This window comes from Vidua macroura, chromosome 14 (genome assembly GCF_024509145.1).
Source record: "Vidua macroura isolate BioBank_ID:100142 chromosome 14, ASM2450914v1, whole genome shotgun sequence".
Classification (NCBI taxonomy): domain Eukaryota; kingdom Metazoa; phylum Chordata; class Aves; order Passeriformes; family Viduidae; genus Vidua; species Vidua macroura.
Window position 1 is genome coordinate 14220010 of NC_071584.1, and position 24437 is coordinate 14244446.

The window sequence follows — 24437 nt, forward strand, 5'->3', positions numbered from 1 at the left end:
CACAAGGCACTGAGCTCTGTGAGGCAGCCACTGTGCACACCCTGGCTCCCCAGCCTCCAGTACTACCACAAAAGTCTCTCCACAAGTTTACAAAGGGACAAAACACCCTCAAAACCCAACATTGTGTACAGGCAGAGGGGCTGCACCATGACCCCAATTCCAGCAACTGCTCCTTCCCCCCACCTTGGCCAGAGGCCGGTGGCAAGGAAGGGCCATAATTTATGACCTGGGCCTATGTTTACCTTGAAAATGTACTCGCTACATTCTTCTTTGGTCCTTGGTTTGTTCTAGATCTACCCCGAAGAGAATCTGGCATCTGCAATTGCATTCCTCGTTTTCCCCTTGGCAGAGCGTGAAAGAGTTTCTGAACTGCACTCGTGGAGAGGAGCCACAAAAATGTGTTTAGCAAAATGCACTCATGTAATCTATTAAAAATTAACAAATCTCATTAGCATTATTAATTGGAAGTGCTGGAGTCCTTGTACTTTGCTGATGAAGCAGCATTACCCTGGTCTGATATCCAGATGTACAGTCCAGAACAAGAGTTGCTACCTAAAGCTTAGAAGAAAAGAACTGAAAAATAGGGAGCTAAACACATACAGCCAAAAGCATTTACAAAGACAGGAGTCAAGAAATAAAAAGAGGAATAGCTGTAAACAGAAGAGTATGAACAGAAGTGAAATTATTTAAGTGGCAGCAATAGAGGACCGGGTCAGGCAATGGCTCTGCAGATCCCCCAGTATCTCAGCCCTCCCAGATGTGGAGTCATTTCTTCCTGCTTGGAGACCTTCGAGATCTAAATCACAAAGAGATCCCTTCTGATCACTCTGCTGTCACCTGAGACATCTCCATACATTCTTCATCTGGGGAAGTAAGGTTCCCAAAGATAGCAGAGCAAAATTAAACGCTTCATATTCCCTCTAACGACTGAAAACAACATATTCCCGTCTAACTGAAATTTTCTCCTTCATGTTTTCTTCCCCAAAAGCTCTTGGATATGACCAGGAGAGGAAGCTCTTTCTTGCTACATGCTGGCCTTCAACTCTCTAAGCTCAGGACATTCAGGTATTAGCAGGACCTGACAAAATGCAGTCGTAGAGGGGAATGCAATGGTCGCTGCTTTCCAGATGTTAGCCACTAAAAGCAGCCCTCAAGGCAGGAGGATATTTCTCAATGCTTGATTGGAAAGCTCATGGTGGTGTTATGGCACCCAGGAACATCTGACATCTCCCTTTGTGACTCATTGTGTGTGGAAACCAGCCCTGAAAGTGCCCAGGCCACAGAGACCAGGGGTTTGTGGCATTCCTTCTTCAAGCAGGCAACCCAGAATGTGCCTCTTCAGTCAGAAGGGACAAGGACTTCGTGCAATGTCTACAGTCAGTGAAAAATCCCTGGACATCCACCAGGCTACAACTCACAATGCCAAGGGAAAATATCTTGAGTGAGATTTCAGGTCCAAACTGAAGAATCTGGGCTGTGCATGGACATACCTGCTCAGCCCCCAGTAGAGCTGGCAGGTAGGACCAGGCATGGTGGTACTCCATGCTCCTCTGCTCAGCCTGCCTCTGCTCCTGGAGAAACTTCCTGAGGGCTTGTGCTCTGACACTGCCCAGGGTCACCGGCATGGATGGACAGCCAGCTCCCCCTGTCCGTGCCAGGGGAATGTCTGCATAGAGCAGGAGCTGAGGTGAGAGAGCTGCCAAGGGAAGGGAGCCAAGTGGCAACAGCATCGCCTGGCTTTTCTCATTGTGTTAACCTGCATAAATAAACAAATTAAAAAAAAAAATCTTGGACATGCATTAAAACAACATTAAAGTGACTTCAGTCCATAAAAATGGGATAATGCAGAAGGTCCTGGGAAGCATCACCGTACCCAACTTTTCCACTTTATAAAGAAGAAGGTTTGGGTTCATAGGCTGGAATGTTTTAACAGCTTCGGGACATCTTCCCTGCACTGGAAGCAGCCCCAGGAACAGCCTCAGCAGTCTGACACCAGGACCTGGCTTTGCACTGCATGGCATTGAAGAAAGACCCAAATTAAGCCCAGCTGCTCACTGGGTGCCTGTAAAGTCTGACACAAACCCTGGCTGATTTCTGCTCCCTGCCTCTCTCCCAGGCCGAGAGCAAACCCTGACCCCAAAGCACTGGTGGAACGATGGTGCTAAAAGCTGGATCTGAATGGTGGTGGCAGTTCCAATGGGAATCCCAGTGTATCCCTGCTGAGCACCAGGACACTGTGGCTGCAATGCTTGGGCTGTGCTGGACCTCTGCCATCACACTTACACTTCCCTGGGGGCCACGGGCCTCCCTGTCCTGCTTGGGACCATGCTGGAGCTCAGGGAGACCACCTGGACTGCTCCCAGTCCAGAAGGAGGGAGCAAGGGATGGAGGGGATCAGCCCTGAGCTTCTGCCTGGCATCTCCCTGGGTCAGCTGGTACAGCCACAAGAAGGTGCCAGGGATGAGGACACACTGCTTGTGTGGGAGAATCCAAACTGTTCTGGGGACACCTCCATTGACCCAGCAAGCAGTGAAACAAGGAGGTGACAACTCTGTAGGGCTCCAAGGTCCAAGCCCACAAATGCCTCCTTCTCCATCCGATCTGAAGCAATCATGGCTCTCTCTCAGGAATGTCACAATCATAGTGGAAAATCAAAGTAAAAAGGCTATGTAATCCAGTTTGTAAATCCCTTCAAAATCACAAAATCTCCTCTAAAATGGATTACAGAGATTAGAGATAAGAGTTTCCTGGAAATCAAGAACTGCATTTCTGCCTCCTCCATCTCTTCACTGCCTCAGAAAAAAAGAGTCTTGCTTGTGCCCCCCACCCCACCTCACTCCTTCCCAGCCATCATCCCAGGCTCGGGGAGCAAAAGCAGCTCCCTCCAGCCCCTAAAAACAGCAGAGCTGTTTCTACCTGACTTAGCCATAAGCAGTATCTTGGGGCACAATCTGCTGCATATACCTGAGCCTGTGGACACCGTGGGATGGCTGCCAGGCTTCTGCAAGTGTTTTGGTCCACCCCTACTCCAAACAGGCTCCACGTGGCTCTGCAATGTGCTGCCATGGGTTTGTGAGTTGCAGGACTTGCACCCAATCCTGTGGGCACCCAGTAGAAAAACATCCTCTTAAATCAGAGTGGTCTTCTAAAAATCACCCATGTGCCAGTGGTGACAATGTTACCAAGAAGAGAAAGGTCAAACACCCATGTAGGGAGGATATAAAATTATTTAGCAGCCATGCCATTATTATTCTGATAGATTAAAATCATCATTTTGTTTAATACTTTTGACTCAAGTATCCACAGTCGATGGTGGTAGGACAATTTTCTGTGGGGAATTTTTATTTCGTGAGAGCTTTTGTCCTTTCCTTCTTGTTTGGAACAACAACAAGAAAAAGGGATTGCAATATTAGCATTCCCGGCAGAGCACACATTCAAGTTCCTGACCTGTTATTGCTCAAGGACTTCTGCAGCTGCAGATGCCTGTTTGGAGCTACAGTTAGGTCACTTTGAATGATGCTCATAGAATAAGGATCAAAACACTCACAGCTTGATCAAAAGGACATTTTATGAACATTGCAGCCTGAGTTAAGTGCTGATGTGAATACTTAGGTTTGCCCTTATATTACCTCTGCTTGGTTCTAATAAAATTAACACTCTTTCAAATAATTTTATTTGTTTCATGGTTTTGTGCCTTATGGCTTTGGAAACACATTCTCAAAACCTTTCCATCACACTGGGAATGTTTAGCTGTGCTGGGATCTGCAAATCAACATCTTTGTACAGAGGAATAATAAGCGTTGCACCTTTGTATCATTGTTCCACCTGCTCTAAACTGGATTTATCCACCAAAGGTTGGGGTTTTTTTTCTGCACATAAAAGAGGGTAACCAGTCACACTCTTTCTTTTCCCAGGAAGAATTACTACCTGTAAATAAACAACTAAAAACTGAACTACAAGCACCAGCAGCATGAATTCTCCTTTGTAAAGAGACAACAGAAAAAACAAAGCAGGGGAAAATCCAGTCTCTCCTCTGCATTTCACTTGCACATTAGAGGCAAAATGAACTTACCAGTCCAGGACAGGGGACGTCTTATTGGTGCAATACAGCTGCTTAACTGTTCTTTAGAGATATTAATCTCAAAAGCCAGAACAGAAAGAGCATTTTCCCCCCTTTTATTTATTTATCTTTTTTTTTGTGCCAACTCACCTTAGCTGAAAAGCACATTGAGATTGTAATTATGGGAAGGCCTCATCTAGTAGATTTGTAAACTCAGCTATCGGCTTGAATTACTGGAATTAGCAAGGCTAATTTAATGTCACTGTTCAAAATAGCTCAGATTTGGAATTTCTTAATGGCCTTAGGAAAAGGAGTCTTTATGCATACTGCAATCTAGGCTTCATTCTTAGACTAAATTCCTTCTCATAGATTTTGTGAATGCCCTGTTTTGTAGCCAACACAAACTCTGTCCAGTAAAATAATGTAAGGACTCAGAATGAAAAGAGATTAGCTGTTCCCTGCTCCTGTTATTTTAAAGCAGAAATAACTTTGGCTTCTACTGATTCATAGACAAAGCTTGAAATGCAAAGCATGCTCAACTCCAGAGTCAGCATGAAAAGGACCTTAAAATATTCCCGAGTGCAAGTAATGGACTTATTAGAGGGATGAAAAGAGGCACTTTTCACAGAATCCCAAGCTCTTTAGTCCTGTCATATCAATAATCTTGCTTAAGAATTTCATTCCATTTACATTTCTTTCTCTTCCAAATATCCTGCCTGACTCCTATGAAATACAACATTTACGCTTTTAAAGTGTTAATTCATTTCTGTTAATGCTTGGTGGTGTAAAATGTCTGTGGATCACCCAGAGCGTGAGCGATGGTGTCACGAGGGGGTGGGACAGGGAGCAATTCTGTGAGTTATACACCTGAAAACTGATAAATGAGGAGGGAATTTTAAAGGCTTGGTTAAAAGCATCTTCTTTAAATAATGGCAGTTGATTGTGCTGGAACTTGATGTACCTGCAATCTGTTGCATTCTCCTTTATAATCATGTTTAACACCCACAAAAACAGTGCTGACAGTAAGGGAAGAAAAAGTTTTATAGATATCAGGAAGGAAATTTGCCTAGCTCTCCTAAGCTGCCAAAATATACCAATTTTTAACCCTGTTTGCCTAGACTTTGAAAGACAGTTTAATCTAAAGCCAGCCCAAAGCAACTAGTGACAATTTCCCCTCTTTGTTTGAAGAAATTGCTGAAAAACAAAGGGAATTAGACCACAAATCACAAAGGTCTGTGTGGGCATAGCAGGGAAGGAGAAAGAGATGTTCCCTTTTTAAGGAGTGAGGGGACTTTTTTCCCCATTTGGCTCCATGCCCACAGGACAATTTGCACTGACTGAGGACTGTCAGCACGGAGGGGAAACAACTTGTTTTGGGCTACCTCTGCCCATGGCCCTCCACAAGACAGCACCAGCAGAGACCAAAAGACCCCCAAACACTGTGACAGGATGAGTGGCCACGCTGAGATGGCCTTGCCTGGCGTGTGGTGCTGGCCAGAGATGATTTTCATAGACCAAACCAGATTTCACACTGCCCAAGAGACCCAAGGGTCTCAAAGCACACCACAGGCATTAATTACGCCCTCCACTTTGAAGAAATTAATTAAGCACTGAAACCTTCTGGTCCCTGAGAGCCAAGCACAAGCCTCCATTCGCTAATGGCTAAAACTGAGCTGGGTTGTGGCAATGTTTCAGGAACACTGACAGGAGAGCTGAGAAAAGCACCTCTGAGTGCCCTGAGCCACCCTGAATCCTCCCCCCAGGATACTTCTAATTCCTCTGGACACGTCCCAGCAAGTCCCCCTGAGAAGGCAGCCATTCCAGGTTTGGCTCTGAATCACTCTTCATGGCAAGGCAGGGAAAGCTGACACACCAGGGAGCTGGAGGACGAGGGGCAGTCCCAGTCCACAGCCACCCTTCAGGGCATCCACTCCATCCCTGTTTCTAAGGACTCCTCAAGAGACTCTGACATTAGCAGTCATTTTTCCTAATAACAAACTGGACACCCCCTGATGAGACATCCACAAGAAGTAACAGGAGCTCCTCACATCATCCTTGTTGCTTCCTCGTGTGCCCCATTCCTGGGTGAGACATCCTCCAGCCCCATCCTGCCAGCTTCTCCAGCTGCAAGAGGCATCCCCAGCAGTCCCATGGGAAGCAGACCAATGGGCAGGCACCCCAACATGCAGGGGTGCTCCAAAATGCTCCAGAAACCACCCTCACTGAAGAGTTTGCTGAGCTGGTATCCTCCCCAGGAACAAATCCACGCAGTGTGACACGGCCACGGTCACTCTCCTGCAATGTTCTAGTAAAGAAACAAAACCCTCTCTGCTCCTGAGTCCCCTGTTTTGCTCCACTCAGGCTTGCTGGATGCCTCTCCACCTTTCCATCTGCCTGGATGACTTCCTCTCAGAAGCTGGACGAGCCATTTGCCCAGGGCACTCACAATGGATTTAGAGGAGCAGCCTGCCAACCCACGAACATCTGCTGTCACTATTTCTTTTGCAACAAATGCCTGGATAAAATAGGTGACAAGTGCATTAAAAAAATATGATACCTGTGCTGCGGAGAGCTGGAAGGCAAAGGGGGATTGCCAGCCCCTGCAGCTAACAAAAAGTGGTGGCTGTGCTGGAGCTGTGGCCTGGGAAACCCATTAAGGCCACATGGGGTGTCAAACTGTAACAGGAGTGCTGGGCTTGCAGAGCAAGCAGGAGCTGGGCAGGAGGCAAATTCAGAGAGACCAGGAACAGCAGGACTTTCTCAGCACATGCCTGCCTTTATCCTCCCAAAAATTGGGAGGAGCAGGTGAACAGGCACAGCTGAGCTGCAGGCCAAGCAGAGGCAGAGGCAGAACCTCCCTGTGCATCCCATCCTGCTGTGGGGAGATGCCCAGAGAGGGATTCCTCAGAGCAGGGCTTGCTCTAGGGGCTGTGTCTGTTAGCTCTGCTTTAGGGTCAGTGCCATCCTGCAGCCATCCTGTCCCTCAGTGTAGGTTTCAATGGGATTGAGGGGATTTAGGAGTCTCCAGGCAATCCCATATAATGGTCCCAGTTACCCTGTATCCTACATAACAGAAGCTGGCTAAGTATTTTTACAGACAGGTTTCTGCTCCTTAATGTATGCAACAGGTCAGGGTGAACCTTAGTTATTAGCAACCAAAATCAGGCTCTAACCTCTTGATTTCCAACCCAAGCACAGCAGTAATTTTTGTACAGTGTGTAGCAATACTGCCTTGCTATGTCCTTATTTTGGGATTGTTTTGGGTACACAGAACCATTTTTCTTTTTTCCACATTTTCTAATGAGTTCTGGCGGTAGGAAGTTGTTTGTAAATCACACAAGTATTAGTTTTACTGGAAACATCTGCTTTAACACATTTGTCTTTTTAAAAAGGCCAGTTTTTTTTTTTAAACAAAGGTATTAAGCTGCAATGTAAATTGGGCACATCTGTTTATGAGTCACTGCAATAGCACTGCCTCTAGTGCAGCAGATCACATGGATCTCCAGGGGCCTGATCCAGCCAATTAGAAACTCACAGCTTGCTCTGCTCCCTTTTCCAGCACTCCTCTTCCGAGAGCACTTCTGCCTGATTTAATAAATTAAGGCCACTAAATAAGAGAGACCTATTTTGTGTCTGCTAATAATACTAGGTGTCTGGCCCAGCAGACACTTAAGTATTCAACAAGAGACTTAAGCTGGTGCTGAAGTCCACAGGCACCCGAGGGCCAAGACCAGTGGAATTATTTATAGCTGGGAACCCCAGGTTACACCAGACCCACTCTGCCCATGGTGCTGCACCCCCTCTGCTGCCTTCAGCTGCTCAGGGCTGCCACAAAAAACACTTAGAGAAGGTAAATAGAGGGAAAGACATCAGCTGAACCTCCAAGATCAAAACCTGACCCACCAGCCAGTATTTATCCACTGGAAACAAGAAGGTCAGCAGACCTGGGGGACTGGCCTGAGGCAGGAAAAGCCATTCAGCTCTGGTAACTGCAATGGCTGGGGAGCATCCCTGATGATTCTGGAGTAAATAAAGCCAGTGAGGGGTGGGAAGGGCAAATCCAAACCAGCAAGGAGATGCCTGGAGAGGGCAGATTCAGCACCTCCATCCCCACAAGAGCTGCCAGACTCCAACTGTCCAGGGCAAAGCTTTCTGACCGTAACCAAAGCCCACTCCTAAATAAAGCTACAAGAGTCAGGAAGGGACACAGAAGGTGATGGTGCATCAGATGTTCCCTGAGAACAGGCACTGGAGCACAAGTGGGGAAGTTTGCTTCCGCAGGGCAGGGGAGAGGAGAACCTTTTTGGTATAAATGCATTCTTTCACATTCTCTGCACATGCTTTAGCAGTGATTTATGTGGACAGGAGAAGAGATACTGCAGGCTGTGTTCTGTGACGACTTTGGGGAGCACACAACCTTTTTTTTTAATTTACTTTTTTACTGGAATGATCTACAGAGAACCAGAAGAGGACAAGCAAACATACCAAAGCTGCAGAGCAGCCGGCAGAGAGATATCAAGGAGACAGAGGATATTACTCAGATTCTGATAATAACCACCGGCTCCCACCTGCCAACTGCAGGCTGTCTGACACAAAAAAACTCCAAAAACAGGCTGGAGCAGATGTCTGCCTCCCTGTGCAGGAAGTGTCTCCAGTATCCATGAGACACAAGCAAAATAGCTTAGAGTCCAGCAATTTTTCAGACTCGAGATACTGAATTCAAACAGGAAGGAGGGAGAAAAAAAAAAAAACCAGTAAAGCAAAAGGATGTGTCTCACATTGCAGTTGTAATTTACATTTTAGAAATCCTGCTGGGACTCCTGCACTGGACTGAGGCAGTGACAGATGCCCTGGCAATCTGTCCAGCTGCCAAACCTGATGCTCAGCAGCCAGCAGTACCTGCCACTGCAAAACATCCATCCCTACACATCACAGAACCACCAAGGGATGCAGCAGCACCGTGGGCACTCAGTGGTGCACAGGGTCCCTCAGCACCCAGCAGAGTCGGCCCCAAGGCACCAGCTCCCACCTGCCTGGAGATGGGATACACAGAAAGGGCCCTCCAAGGAAGGGAGGTGTGGGAAAGGGAAGGTGCTGCTGGGTTTGTATTCAAGCTCTGTGCTGGGCACAGGCCCAGCCTCCTGCAGGAGGGAAGGGCAGAGCATCATCCCAGGTCCCACGGGAAGCAAAGAGCAAATGAAAAGCAGGAACAGACAGCAAGATGTCATTGAGAGCCCCAAATACCACTGAAGACACTTTCTGAAACAACAGAAGCTGGTCAACTTGCCAGATTTCCATTCCCATAAAAGAAGGGGAATGTGCTACTGCTCCAAAGCAGAACAAAAGCAAAACGTGTCCAAATTTTTTGTTGTTTAAATAAAAAAAAAAAAATTTAAAGGCAAGTTGACATACCATTCCAACAAAGTCCAATCAATTCATTTGTCTTTGGGGTTTTTTTCCCTGTGGTATAATTAAAAATGTAATTTCAAGCAGACTTTTAGACAAGAAGCTGCTGTGGAGTGAAAGCAGACAGCATTACCTTGTGCTTCAGGCTGCTGCTGCTTCACTTCCCTGCTACAAGAGCAGAGAAAAATGTTTCAGTTTATTCCAAAACAAGAAAATCCCATCCAAAACTCCAACATGCTTCACTGCCTCCCAGTTCCAGCAGAGGCAGTTTGCAACACAAAGTCTCCCATCAGAAAGTTTCTGGCTTGCCCTAAAAGCAACATGAAGGGAGATTAAATTTTGAAGCCAGGGCACAACGATGCTCCAGGGAAGATGCCCCAGAAAAGCTGGCAAATCCTGCAGACTCCAGAACCACTTGGTTTCCTGAAATTTGTTCCTGGGGAAGAAACCCATCTGGGCCCTCCTTGGGGCTGTGAAAGCCCCAGGGCAGGAATGCAGGGAGAAGGCAGAGCACAGAAGGTGGCAGGCACGGCGTGGGAAGGAGGACACCCCTCCTCTAGCTCACAGCTCATCCATCCCAGCACGAGGGGTCAGGGATCTGCTGCAGATACACCTGGGAGTCAGGGGAGCCTGTGCTCAGGCAAACACACCTGGTTCAGTTCATGTTACTGCTGGTGTCAGCCCCAGCAGATGTGTGTGCACAGCTCAGGGCTAATGCACAACAGCCGAGGAGAGCTCCTGCCTGACAGATGATGGATCCCCTGTTTCTGGAGCACACGGAGCAGTGTTGACTCAGTAATTGATCCTGTCCTGGTAATGCACTGACTGATGAGTGATTTGCAGGCCAGACCCAAATTCATACTATTTTCACTTGCAAAGCGAGGGGTGAGAATAGAGAAAGAAATGAGGATTAAAACACCAGGATCCTAGGAGGTTTCTCTGGAGAAGCATCCTTCTTCCCCTTTCCAATACCTTTTTGGCAACAATTAAAAAAGAGGCTGTTTTCTGGGCAGGTCTGTGTTTCTTTCTTCTGGAGACCAAGAGCAACCAGCAAAAGGCTCTGTGGTCAGGTCTGTGCACAAGCCCAGCATGGGCTGTCCATTGATTTAATTTTGAAAATTAAAGTCTCAAGTAATGCCTCTTCCTCCATCCGGGTTACATCCAGCTCACAACATTTTCCAGATATTTAACTCAGAGTTTCATTTAATCAGGCTTGATTATTTCATAGAAACATACATTTATATTTATGGAAAGATGTAAAAACTAATTTTCAAAACGCAGTGCTGCTGTCTGCAGCATGCAGGGACCTGTTGGATCCAGGCAGGGAGATACTGCCATGCAGACTCTCACTCAACCACATCTAAGCAAACACCAGCTCCCCAGAGCTCCTGGCTGCTGCCACAATGCAATGCTGCAACTCGCACTGCCAGGTCATTGCCACAATAACCACCTGCACAGAAACAAACACATTTGTTCAAATTTGAAGAGGGGAACGCATTTGAACAAACACATTTGTTCAAATTTGAAGAGGGGAACCCAGAGGTCAGGCTTTTTAAGGCAGCCTGGAGAATTTGAGCATTCCCCATCTTCTTCCACATAGGGCTCAAAAAAGTGCTCTGAAAGTTGCACCCAAAATGTTTCCAGTGAGGGTTTCCATGATCCACCTGACATATCATCTGTTCTCCTGGACATCTTCAGGGCAAGAGGATGGACAGCAGAGCAGCAGCCACAGCTGAGAGACCAGGGCCTCCTCCTATGCACTTCCAATGAGACAGGGCCACCTGGCCCAACATGCACTGACCTAGTTGTCCTTCCCCAAGACACTTTTTGGGCAGACGTGTTTTATAGTCCTTGATGGACCTTGGTTCTGTGAGCTTGTCTTCTTTTGTCATTGAAAAGGACCTTAAAGATGATCTAGTTCCACCACACTTGCCATGCACAGGGACCTTCCACTGGAGCAGGCTGCTCAGACCCCCATCCAAGCTGGCCTTGAGCACATTTTCTGGGAACAGGAGCTGCAGCAGGCACAGGGGAGGAGAAGGATGGCCCAGCCCCGTGCCCACAGGACATCCTGTGATGTTTGACAGCTCAGTGCTGGCACACTGACACAAGTGCTGGGCACACACGCCAGCCAGGACAGCTGGGACACACTCCAGGGCCAGAGTCCTCTCCCACAACGCTCAGCAGGGCTGTGCCCAACAGCCTCATTTATTACATCCCCATAATCTCTCTTATCAGCTTACCTGCAGTAAGGCATTAGTAAAAGCCAAGCCACTCATGAAAGGGACACCCTCTCCTATGTGAAAAGTCAATCAACATGTTATATTGTTATCAGGCTCGCAGACAAACCTCTCTTTGTACAACAAAATGTGCAGATACAGTGACCTGACTATCAGTGTAAGGTTATCTTGTTGGGCCTTTAGCAAGTAGCACCTGATCTGCTTCTGTCTGAAACATACCTTTATTGTTGTCCCTTAAAAAGAAAACCACTTAAATTATTTTGCCTCTCCACAGGGAAAAACAGGAAAAAAAGAAAAAAAACAAACCAAATCAAAAATCAAGGCTGTATCCAAGTCAGGAATTGTGTTTCCCAAGTTCATCAGAATTCATGTCTTTTCAGCCACAAAAAAACAGATTCATCATCCTTTAAGGATAAATATGGCCATCATTATTGCAACTGGGCACATTTTTGCATACTTGAAATTGTTTTGAGGTGTTCAGTCATGTAAGATGCTGCACTCAGTAACAATTTAAAGAAACATTAGCTCCCAAATTACACTGTTGAAAAGTATCTCCTTAGACACCCTGGCATAGTACAAACTGTTATTCAAACTTGCAGGCTAACTAGAGGGTGAGCCTTTTGCCAGCAGACTGGCATTATAAACATCTGGGAGTGATGAGCAGTCCCAGATTCCCAAAGACCTTGGCACATTTTTGTGTGTTACAGCAGAGGCACCATCTCATCTGACCCTTAGTGTGTTTCCAGCCCTTCAGCCTCACCCAGTCACCCCACACTGGGCCCACAGACCAGCCAGACCTTCCAAAAGAAGGATTCAGACCAGCTCACACTGGGAATGTGATGCATCATGTGATTTATGAATATCCCCTCCTCTGATTCAGCTTTTTAAAAAATGGTACATCTTTCTTTGCTTTGGGTCAGAATGGACCGAGGCAGAGGAAGTTCTAAAAATACCAGATACAAATTGCTCAGATGGACTTGGATCTGTAAGCACAACACTGACAAAGTTTAAAAAATCATTTAAAAAAATGAAGTGAAATTGAAACAAACCAAAAAGATACAACTATGGGATTAATATGTCCAGTGGATTTACTTGCTGCTTCCATAGATGGTTGTTGCATATATGTAGCTTTTCTCAAAGCATAAATTCTGATAGATGACTTCTTACTTCTTCAGTTATGGAATTAGTGTTTCTTTGGAGGAACTCAGGGCACAGAGGTCACAAGAACCCTTCAAAATGCACACACTGTGCAGCGTGAGGCCTGCAAGAGTCACAGCAGCACAGCCAGCTGAAGGATGCTATGAGCAAGTCCTTCTCCAAACACCACCAATAATTTTCTCAGTCTGTCAATAAAAAAAAATCATTTTCTGCTGACGTCAGAAGTAAATTAATGAACTTGCCACTCAATTGTGTCAGTCAACTGCTACATGTGACTCCCTCTCCATCTTTTAGCTTTTATTTAGACAATTATGATGAATTCTTGACTTTAAACCACACCTTCATTAAAAGAAAAACTCAATACACACAAACATTTGAAATAGAAAAGCAATAATCAGACTACTGCACTGTTTTAGTCAGTACAATTCCAGCTCTCCCATCAGGATAATCTAGCTGACGTTTGGCCTTGTCATTTTTTCACCCTGGGACAAGATGAATGTCTTGTAAAACAGCATGTTTCTGCTATCCTTGCTTCAGTCAAGCATTCAACAGCACTCTCTTTGGAGAAAAAAAAAAAAGTTAAAAAAAAAAAGTAGTTTTCTGCTACTAGAATGATAGTTAGAAGCCCTAAAGCTTTCAGCAGATAGAAAACCCCATGGGAAGGATGCTGTGTCAATCCAACCCACCTCACCCAGTGCCTGAGCCAAGGACAGGCCAGCCCTGCTGGAGGCTGAGCAGAGCCAGGCACAGGAAATATTGGTACTGCACACATGATATTTGTCAGCAGGACCATCCAAGCCTGCAGGCTGTTCATCAGGATGGGACAACAGCCACGTGGCCCTGCTCTGTCAGCAAAACCCACACAGATGGGGATGTCTCCCACCTGTGGAAGGAGTATTTTAGAAGTCACTCGGGTATTTGAGAATGCCTGTATCAGCAGAGGGATGAACAGCCAGCAAATGGAGCAGAGCAGCATCAGCAGATACAGGTGCTGGATAGGGGCACCCTGGAGGCATTGGCAGAGCAGGGATCACTGCTCTTTATTCCCATAAAGGATGGGAATGCACGATCTTGTAAATATTTTAACTAGTGTCCATCTGTCTCCCAGCACACACGTGGAGTGAGCCTCGGCAGACTCCGATTGCTGTTCCCAGGTTGGGAGCATCCCCTTTTCCAGCACAAATGCTCATTTCCTAAGGAACTTTTCCCACAGAAATGAGTAGCAGAAACCAGGAGGGCAGCACCTAAAGTGACCTTGTCTGGCCTCCACCTTGACAGGAAAACCCCCTGGTACCTGCTAGACCCCCAAAATGAGCAGCCTCAGGGAGGCAGCTTGGATTGATGGAACCTTCCTGAAATATGGGAGAGGACAGGGGGAGGGGAGGAAGGTCACCAGAGGCTGAGCTGTAGGGCCATCTCAGCACTGAGACCTCTAAGACATGGAATGCTTTTCTGGGCACTGGGAGCTGTTTGAAAGCAGAACAGGATGAAGGTTGCAACTCACAGGGTTTCAGAGCAGCTTCCAAAAAGACAGTCCAAGAGAGAGAACACAGGGGTCCCACTCTGTGCCCACACAGGGCACAGCCACCACCACACACAGAGACCTCCCCTGCCCTGTGACGTGCATCCCAAATTCCCACTTGGAAGCAACTACACCTTTGTAACATGGAAAAAAGGGCTACCAACAAACAGCCTTTCCACCTGGGAAAACACCCCACTTAGCCAGCTCAGAGGCAATATTCAAGTCTGCAATTTGATGATGAGAGCACTCAGAAAAAATCTCTGCCAAGAGGATAAATCAGTGTCAAAGCAAACCAGAAGTCACTAAAGAGTTACAGATCTGGGTAGGTCAAGGGGGAGACTGCTGATTCTTCAAAAAGCACCAGGTACAGCATGAATTGCTGGAAACCCACAAAGGGTCTGGCAGCAAATGGGCAGGGTGCAGGAAAACTTGGGGCTTCCTCAGGAGCTTAAAAATAGCCACGGGACAGCTGAGAGCAAAACTAACTGCAGGTTATTGCAGCAGGAGCAGCCAGGCAGGGGAGCTGTTTTACACACACAAACTTCCAGAGCCATCTTTATACATTTTTATTGCACACATCTATCCTTACATATCTCATGGGATGAGGCCAACTTCCCTTCCCAGGACAAACTATTTCTACTTAATTCTGCCAAATCCATCTGTTCCCAAGACAACTTTTGTTGCTGCCTAACACAGATATTTTGGAAGAGTAAATCTTCCCCTCAAACTCCCAACCTCTTCCCCAAGTTGCTGGATTGTTCAGAATGTTCTCTGGGTGCTTCAGCTACTAAAATAGATATTTTCCTCCCAGCAAAGCTTGTGAGAAACCATGGGGCACAGGTGAGCTGGACCAAACCATCTTTGCAAAGCCCTGAAACGCCTGCACCTCCTCTCCCCCAGCATTTAATAAAGCCCACACCTGGTACAGGAGCCTGCCCAGCATCCATATTTTAATTTCAGGCTCCCTGGAAACGACCTCTCTGGTTCCAAGTGGCATCTGGAGTGAGCACACCCAAGGTGAACTAATTAGTGGGTGGCTGGCTGGAGCATCAGCAAAGCACCAACCACCCTGGGCTCTTTTTCCCTTGGGTGCCTGGTTGATGCAGGATGGCTGATCCCAGCAGGCTGTGAGCACATGTCTGCATCACACAGCCTGCAAGACATTTGCACTGACTCATAATTTGGGGGGGAAATACTATAATTCATTTGCAGACATGCTTTGCCATTGGAGTGGCATAAATATATATGTGTGTATGTACAGAGCTCTATTTTTAGAGCTGCGTGGCCAGGGTGCTGGCTCCATGGGTACTCCATTGACAAACAGGATGCACTCTTCTCTGAGCTGGGAGGTTTTCAGCCCTCCCCCTTATTGTAAACATCATCTGCCTTCAAAACCCTTAATGTGTTGCAGATGTGACAAACAATAAAAGACCTATCATGAAAAAAAGCCTGCCATCTCTGTGTTTCCCACTGGGGCAACATAATAATGAATTTATTAGCATATAGGGCTCACCAACATATGTTTATAGTCACTCACAAACTTTTGACTTGACAGTTTACAAGTATGTTTAAATCATTAAAGTTTAGGTTGACTGTCCAGTTACTACAAGCTCATTATAAATAGGAAACAAAGGTTACATTTTATACAACAGGCGATAAATCAAAACTAGTCTGTATTTTAGACTGACTTTTTTTCCCCCCTCTTTTGCTCTTTTTTTTATCTCCTTATTTTCAAGACCTTCTGAGGGGACATCTTGGTGAGGCCAGTGCTCAGCAGATGTTTGCAGTTAGCTGGCAGGACCAGTGGCACCCACGCCAGGGAGCAGGAGAAAATCCCACTGCCTCAGAGAGATGCAAAGACCTCAGAGGTGGCAAACTCTGCCAATGCTTTCACTCAACCAACAGCCAAAATCGGTGCCAGCCCAAGACACTCACCTCTCCTCCTCCTCAAGGCATCACCAAGTCCATCTGCAAGGCTTGGGAAACCCTTTGGAAGGGAGGAGTTCTCCACTGCCAATTTCCTCAAGCTGAACAAAGCATCTGAGAAAAGGAGGGAAAAGCCCCAAACGGTGCCCCCTGACTGCAGACCTCGAGGGTCAGCAGAAGGACTCAGACATGCTCAGATGAGGGTTTGGGTTTGACCACTGCACTGGAACACAGCCTGCCATCCATGTTCCTGCCTTAACACTGCAGAGCATCCAGCAGGATGAAAGCAGGGGCTCAGTAACACAACCCCAGCCACTCCCAGTCCCTTCTGCCTCTATTACAGGGTAACCACCTTGGGAAGGAGAGAGATAAAGCCACATTAAATGTAAAAGCTCATTTTGTAAACTATTTCCAGATTTCAAAGTCTGGCATCATTTCAAATCGGCATGCTACCCTAAAATTTAGAATTTGTGGAAGGTGGGGGGAATGTGGAATGGTTTCTGGTCCCTTTTATTTCTTGCTATGTATATGTGATATGATGGAAAAAATTAATTGAAAAATACCCTTTCAAAGAAAAAAGAAATCTCATTCTCAAAAATGTTGAAAGTGAGTATTTCCACACCATCAGCAACTTTTCCGGGGCTGGTTTCCAACATAAAACTCGAACAGAGTCACAGTTTATATCCAATACCAACCAAATAGGATTCTGTCACTGTCATATCAGCTTCACCTCTCTGCTCTAAAGCAAAACACAAAAAAAGAGCACATGGCATGGGCAAGTAAGGAAGAAAGTCTCCCTGACAGCACAGCTCATGCTCTCTGAGCTCAGTCAGGCCTTAAACCCTGTTGGACAAACTCCACACTCTCAGCAACCTGAAAGATTTTACCTGCCAGGAACCCCAGAGAAACAACTGCTTTAAAGTTAATATTTACCCATCCCATAGCAAAGGCAGCAGCAAACACCCTCCAGCAGAGCAGCAGAGGAGGACAAATCCCCCTTTCCTGCTGCATGTTCCTGTACCACAGTGACAAGGGGGGCAAGTTACCAGGGAGATCAATACAGTGATTAAACTAGCCCAGAGAGGCACAAAAAGGCAGAAAGGATCATATATCTGACTTCAGAGATCACTGATGATAGTGTGGGGAAGGCTTTAAGAGGAAATTAGAAACACATTAAAAATAACATCAAGGTGCGACACAGAGATCATGGAAAATGAAACACGTATCTCTGCTCTCAGCACAGGACACTGTGAATCACCTGTACTTCTTTAACATAAACTTTGTTATTTAGTTCTTGGATGAAATTAAGTGTGTTTTATCCCTCTCAAAATTCTATATTTCTCTTTCAGACTTGGAGTGGAGGACTTGAAAAGTCTTTTCTTTCCCTTACTTAGTATCTGAATAGATGTATTTTATGCATTTTACATAATGTGTCAATAATCTTTGATATGAGACTGGCATTTAGTATTTCAGCTCTCACTTCATTAAGGAAATTTTAATTATCCCAGACCAATGGGAGGGAATTTATAAACATCTGTGCTTCGTTTAGGAGCCCAAATTTGCCTTTTAAACTTCAAAGCTGCAAAGCTGATTTTATCCAGGTTCAGTTGTCTGGTCTCTTGAAGAGCACCGTGTAGCACTGGAACCAGCATCAACTGGGCCAAGCCTCCAGTCCACAGAGCAACATCCAGCACTGCTCATCCTTGCTGGACACAGCCTCCAACAGCCTGGGCTTGCTCACACAACCAAACCAGGTGATGCTGCTGAGCTCCACAGAGTGGTCAGTGGGCCTAGGAGAAGGCCCACACCAGCAGCACGTGTGACTGCCCAAGTCACAGCTGCTCCTTTGCTTTCTCCTCCCAATGGGTGACCAGGGGCTGCCTCATTAATAACATCAGGAGTGCCTCAGGGCTGTTTTCAGAGCAACCAAGGACACGACTCACACTGGCAAGCAAAGCAATTTTTAGGCTCCCAAGTAGCTAAATCACTTCTGCAAAACGAGCCTGAGGTATTTGCAAAAAATCATGGGGGGGTTTCTGAACCCTACATCAGAAATAACCATCGTTTGCTGCAGTCAAACAAGCCTTCCTGACTTTCTGGTGCCCTCCGGGAAGATGAGAAACTCATCTCAGATCTCAGGATTGCAGGCAGCAGGGGGAAGAAGAGGGTGACCCTGGGACCTACATCAGATTTTCAACTTGCCTCAAATCCTCTCCAATGGGCTGCACTCAATACAGCCCTACAGGAGCAGCCTGGAAAAGCAGAGGCATTTCTTCTCCAGCTGCTGCCTCGACCGGCACCACGGCCAGCCAGCACAATTGTGGGCATCTGCAGCTCTGGGCTGTGGCACTGGGGGTGCCTGCAGCGAGTCCACCTGAGCAGGGAGCAGCTCCCCACACCATCACCTAAACCTATACCCACAGAGGGGCAGCTGTTCAGTCCCACATCCCCATCACCTGCTAAGAACCGGAGCTGGTTCCTCACTCGCAGCTCTCCGTCCCCAGAGCCTCCGCCGCACTCATCTTCATCGTCGCAGTCTCCACTCTCCTCCTCCTCCTCCTCTGCGGCTTTTCCTGGAGCTTTTCGACGGGGCAAAGTCATCCCTCTGAGCAGCTGAAAGACAAGAGGGGCCACAGTCACTCAGCTGCTTTCCTCCACCCTCCTGCTGCTTCATCCTCACTCGCTGGGGAGGGGGTGACACGGGTGGGACAACACGCAGTGGAGCCAGGACAGTGGGACAAGACCCCAGCACACTCCTTGTGCCAAAGCACTGAGGAGCTCAGGTTCATTCATGGACAAAGCTGCACAAAAAACTTCAGTGGAAGAAACAAAAGGAGGAGGCAAAACCACACTGAGTCATTCTGCCCTTCGGCTTCTGCCCAGCGAGAATCACATGAGCCCTGCAAGACCCCAATGTCACCAAAGCTCCGGGGTCAGCTACAAAACACTTGTCCAAAGGTAGGCCAGACAGGGGAAAAAACAGTAACAAGAGGAGCCTCTGCTCAGGGAATGTCACTACTTTCAGGACTCTCTCTCCCATTTTAGATGTGACACATGAAAGGAAATGGCAGATCTCTCAGGTCTGTACGGACCCCACAAACATAACCTAAAAATCTCATTTCTCACTCTTGAAGCACAGAGGATGCTAGTGAAAGTTTTTGGGGTAGCCAAGTGACACAATGAAAGCATCTTTTAAAGGATGTTTTAAGGCTGGGTCCTAAGTAACAGGGAGAGTTTGCAGATCCCTGAGACAGGGACTTGAACACCTCCCCTGAGCACGGGGTCAGGACCACTTTCCAAACATGGGTGGGAGCTCCCCACGCTCCCATCTCAGCACACAGAGGGATTAGACACATTATAAACTATCAGCTTCCTCTCTTCGCTGACTTTCCTGATTTTGTTGTTGCTGAAAGCAGCCAGCTACTCCATCATAAACCCAGATCCCCTTTGAAAAAGTGTGAGTCAGCTAGTTAATATATGCTGAAAATTTCTATCACTGCCACTCTGCTGTTAAAAGCTTCTTGAATTTAATCTCAGCACTAAGAAAAAAAAATGAAAAGGATAAAGTAATAGAGAAGATATTGCAAAATGGGAGTTTTCCACATGCTTCAGGGGTTTGGTTAGTTCCATCTCTTGCAGCAATATGCATGCCTTGCAAGGCATTTTTTAATATCTGGAATCTAGGTTATATTTTTAAACTATTATGCTAGCCTTAGAAAACAGTTTTTAAAATATTTATCTCCTGAAGTTTATACAGCCTTGGAGGAATGCCTTTGGCATCTGGCTTGCCCTGTCCACAGCAATGTCCACATACCTTAGTGTTTATATTAGAGGAGCATAACGTAATGAAAAACAAATGGCTCCATGTGAGACCCCTTTGGGTTCCCCAGCTGCAGCAGAGCTCTCCCTGGCATGTGCCAAAGTCTGCCTGGTGTGAGAACCATGCTGGCCGAGCCCCACATCCATGGCAGGCAGCAAAATGCAGCTCATCTCCTCAAAACTCAGGGGATGTGCTTTCATGGCCTCCAACAGGCTTTGGCTCAGGTTGGTTAAGTTCACTTTTCAGGAATTTTACTTTGTTTAGACATTTGCAGGCTTCTCCCAGAATATGGTGCAACCACAAAAAAAAAAAAAAACAAACAAACAAACAAAAAGGCAAGTGCAGTGCTGGGGGCAGCACAGGAAGATCTCAGCCAGGAACCAAACATGCCAAGCAGCCAAGCCTTTGCACCATCACCTGCACTTTGCTCCTCCAAACAAAGCCCCCAGCTGACAGCACTCCTCAGCTGAGGTGGAATCAGGGTCTGCCATGCACAGCAGCTAATCAGCACACACCAGCTCAAAGCCAGTGCACCACTGCCAAAACCCAAACCCATCGGGCTGGAAGGGCTGTGACTGTTCAGCAGCGGGATCCTCACTCCCCCATGGGATCCTCACTCCCCCATGGGATCCTCACTCCCCCTGTGGGATCCTCACTCCCCCGTGGGATCCTCACTCCCCCGTGGGATCCTCACTCCTCTGTGGGATCCTCACTCCCCCTGTGGGATCCTCACTCCCCCATGGGATCCTCATTCCTCTGCATCCCAGGACCAGAGCAAGCCAGACGGGACCCCACCGCGCAGCCCAGGCGGCACAACTTTCATGACTTACCCAAAAGAGCAGAGGAACTTTCTGGCAGAGAGAATTAAGCTTTGGGATATTTTCAGATTTAATAAGCTCAGTGGGAGGCAAGGGAAAATCAGGATTTTTCAATTGTGTGTTTTCAAACATTAAAATAACTGAGCATTTCTTGTAGTACTACTTTTTTCCTTGGCATGCCATAAATTGGCAGCTTAATTTCTATGCCTTTGCAGCCACAATAAAACAGGAACTTTCTGAGAAACATCACGTGGGCCCCAACTTTGGATCAAGTGAACGTGACATCCCTTTGCCACACTGCTCTTTCCTTTGCCAGGAGAAAAGCTCCATCCTCAGGCACGCCCTCCCCAGCTGCTGATATCTACAGAGAGGTTCAATTAAATTTTGCTGCTGCCTGTGGGAGAAATAGAGCCCATGACACAAAACCTACTGGAAGAGTTAGCAGGAGACCAGGCATGGGGTGGGAATCCCACTCCACTCCAATGGTATCTCCAGACCCAGGAATGCTGTTGGATGTCTCATCTTCATCCAGAGCAGCAGCCCTAGTCCCACTCATCAACCATTCCACAACCTCCCTGATGGTTTGCATGCTTTATGAAATTATATTTGGTGTACTGAACATAGATTCCCCGTCCTTAAATAGCAAGCAGAGCTGACTGTACTCTAACATTACAGTTTATTCATGTCCTGTGGTTTAAAGCACATGGTAAGAGGCAGGAAAATACACAGTCTGGTGATCACTAAAGTAGTATGTAACAGTGAGATAGCTCTAACTTAATCACAACTCACCCAGCTGTAAGAGTTTACTGTCATATCTGCTCTTCTCTGTTAAACCATAGTGGCAAAAATACACTGTAACACAGCTGATGTAAACTGGAGCACTCTTTGTGGGAGGCCGGGCACACACATCCCCACACCTCTGAGGGGGCTGGGGGCTTTCCTCCCCCATCCACACAAGCACCCTGGCAAGAAACTCCTCTGCTCCTCACTATGAGTTCTAGAGGATCAGGTCTCCAGCAGTTTTATTTCCAGCTTCATCCCTTTCAAACCATGACCCTGTGGATGGGCAGGGTGGGCAGTGCCAGGGCATGGGCAGGGGGGACTCCAAGGGACACTGGGCAGTCACATATGCTTTCCCTGTACATCTTCGTTGTTTGGTTGTCTTGTGGTCTGCCTATGGCTTAAAACACAAGGCAGATGGAACGGTGTGCCGAGCCTTCCTGCTAAGAAAGCTCCCCAGGGCATCCCAGCGTGATTTACACAATTGCTCATAACTGTACAGTGACCAGACAAAAACAGATGCAGCGACGCGGGGTAATGACTCAGCTTGTCTTGGACAGGCCACTGTATGCTGAAATCTTTTTAACTCCTCATTCTTTACAACCACTTTACTCAGAGCTCCCCATCCCACCAGCCCACTGAGCCCACCTGGTCCTATTTTTCCAATTTTAACATAAACAGTCGGAGCTGCAACATACTTTTTTATCATTAATCTCCCATCTCTGAAAAGAGCTCAGCATCATGTTTCTCGGACTGCAGTTTAATAGCTGTTTTCTCCTTTTGTAAATAAGCTCGCAGTATTGCAAATATCAATTTGAGCAATACCCAAAATTGTGCCCACAAATTCAGATTAAATACTGTCAGCAAGCTACAAGCACTGTGCTCCTTTAGGGCAGAAATCATCCCTTTCAACACACTTCAAAAATATGTAAAGTAAAGAGAACAGCCAAAGAGATTATTAAGGGGAATAGAAGACTTTTAGAAAAACATTTAATTCCTTCATGAGTTTAGGGGAGAAGTCTGATTGATATTTGTAATCTTTTGGTGGACAGAGCTGTCATTTAATTTAGCTTGCATGACTGAAAGAATTTAACAAAAAGTGTTCCAGAGAGTTTTGCTGAAATTCTTTGCATGTTTTTAGTAAGCCTCTGGAATACGATCAAACCTAAAAAGCTGCAGAGGATGGAGACTAAACTTACAGCTAAAATAATAATCAGAATTGTACTATATGCTTAATAATCAAGTATTCACATCCAGCAGAAAAAGTGCCTCAGTGCACAAATGACTCTGGAGCCCCAGCCATGTGTCTGTGTGCTGCTTGGCATCAGGAAGGGAACCCTGGGAACTCATCCTAGCAGTGAAAACAGCTCTGGCTCTTCTAGAAACCTCCCAAAACTCAGTGGATTTCACCAGCTCACAACTGCTTGCAAAGCTCAGGATGCCTTCCTTCAGGAGCCTCATAAGGAGGAGTTTTGGAAGGGCAAAGGTGTTATTTTCCCTTTCATCACTCCAGTCACCCACCCCAGCCACACACTTTCAAGTACCTGACACAGGTGCCAAGGTACTTCTCACAACTCCTGAGATTCCCAACGGATCAGCTTTTTCTATTTTAAATTCCAGCCTGCTAAAAACATTGGGTTTTGGGGGTGAAAAACTAGATCTTATGTGGCCAATCCTGACCTTGAAATCTGCAATACCAAATAATTTATGTGTGGCTTTTGAATCAGGGCAGCATCATGGGAAACGTGCAGATTTTCACACGATACTGTTCCCTGTTAACAGCTCATTACAATGTACAGAAGTATATTCCCATTATGAAATACAGCTGGGGTTGTTTTGCTTACGAAGGTCATTATCTGATCACAGGCAAGAATCGGGGAAAGGAACCCATTTTATAAGGCTGAAGTTGTGGACTTTTTCAAAACTCATGTGTTTTGAATTTGGTGGCCTGATCATACACAAGCATGCAACAGCAGAATCTATTCTCTCCACTTCCTCTGCTTATTAGCCCTGGAAATAGCATGGAAAAAATTATCTTTTATTAGAAAATACTTTATTATTTAACCAACCCTCATGAGATTGCTGGTGCCCTCCACACCACATTTCTATTTCACAGCTCCCTTAGGTTTATCCACTCTGTGGAGAGGCGCCTTGGTGGCACAGGAGTGTGCACCAACACAAACTCAGTGCAACATCAACAGCATCATTCTTTTCATTGCTTCTTTCCAAGCTCCAGAGAGCCTTCCCCCTCCTGGGCAGCAGCAAAATGCAACACATGCTACAGAAAAACTCAGTGTTCCCTGGCTCCAAGCACCAAGCTCTATTTGAAAATAAGGATATTTAAAATTTTAAAAATATCTGTAAATACCAGGATCCGTGTTTCTGTCTAGCAGGAGTGAACACATGAGCGTGTGCACACCAGCAGCACACCACTGCTCTTCTGATCACAGTGCTGGCCCATGGACAGAAGAACCTGTTTTGGGAGGAGAACATCTGAATTGTGGTTTCCTTATGATCCTTCCAGTTGGCTGCACCTTGGCAGCACAGACATGGCAGGGAAGAAACCTGTTCCACATTCAACTCCTACTTCAAGCTCAGCGGAACAAAGAATGATCACTAATCAAAAGTTAATAAAGTGAAAGCAGACTTTGGAGATGGAAAAGTAATTTTCAGTGCTTGGAAAAATGATGAGTTGGACATGGCCATT

At 46.4% G+C, this 24437-nt stretch overlaps 1 protein-coding gene across 2 annotated transcripts in view; it reads right to left on the reverse strand.

The window, feature by feature from the left end:
• Positions 1 to 24437, reverse strand: part of GPC3 (glypican 3) — a 145496-nt gene that overhangs the window by 12123 nt on the left and 108936 nt on the right. For both annotated transcript variants that reach the window (XM_053990519.1, XM_053990520.1), the window contains exon 7: positions 18769 to 18925. In XM_053990519.1, coding sequence (XP_053846494.1) covers positions 18769 to 18925 — 157 coding nt within the window. The remainder of the gene's footprint in view (positions 1 to 18768; positions 18926 to 24437) is intronic.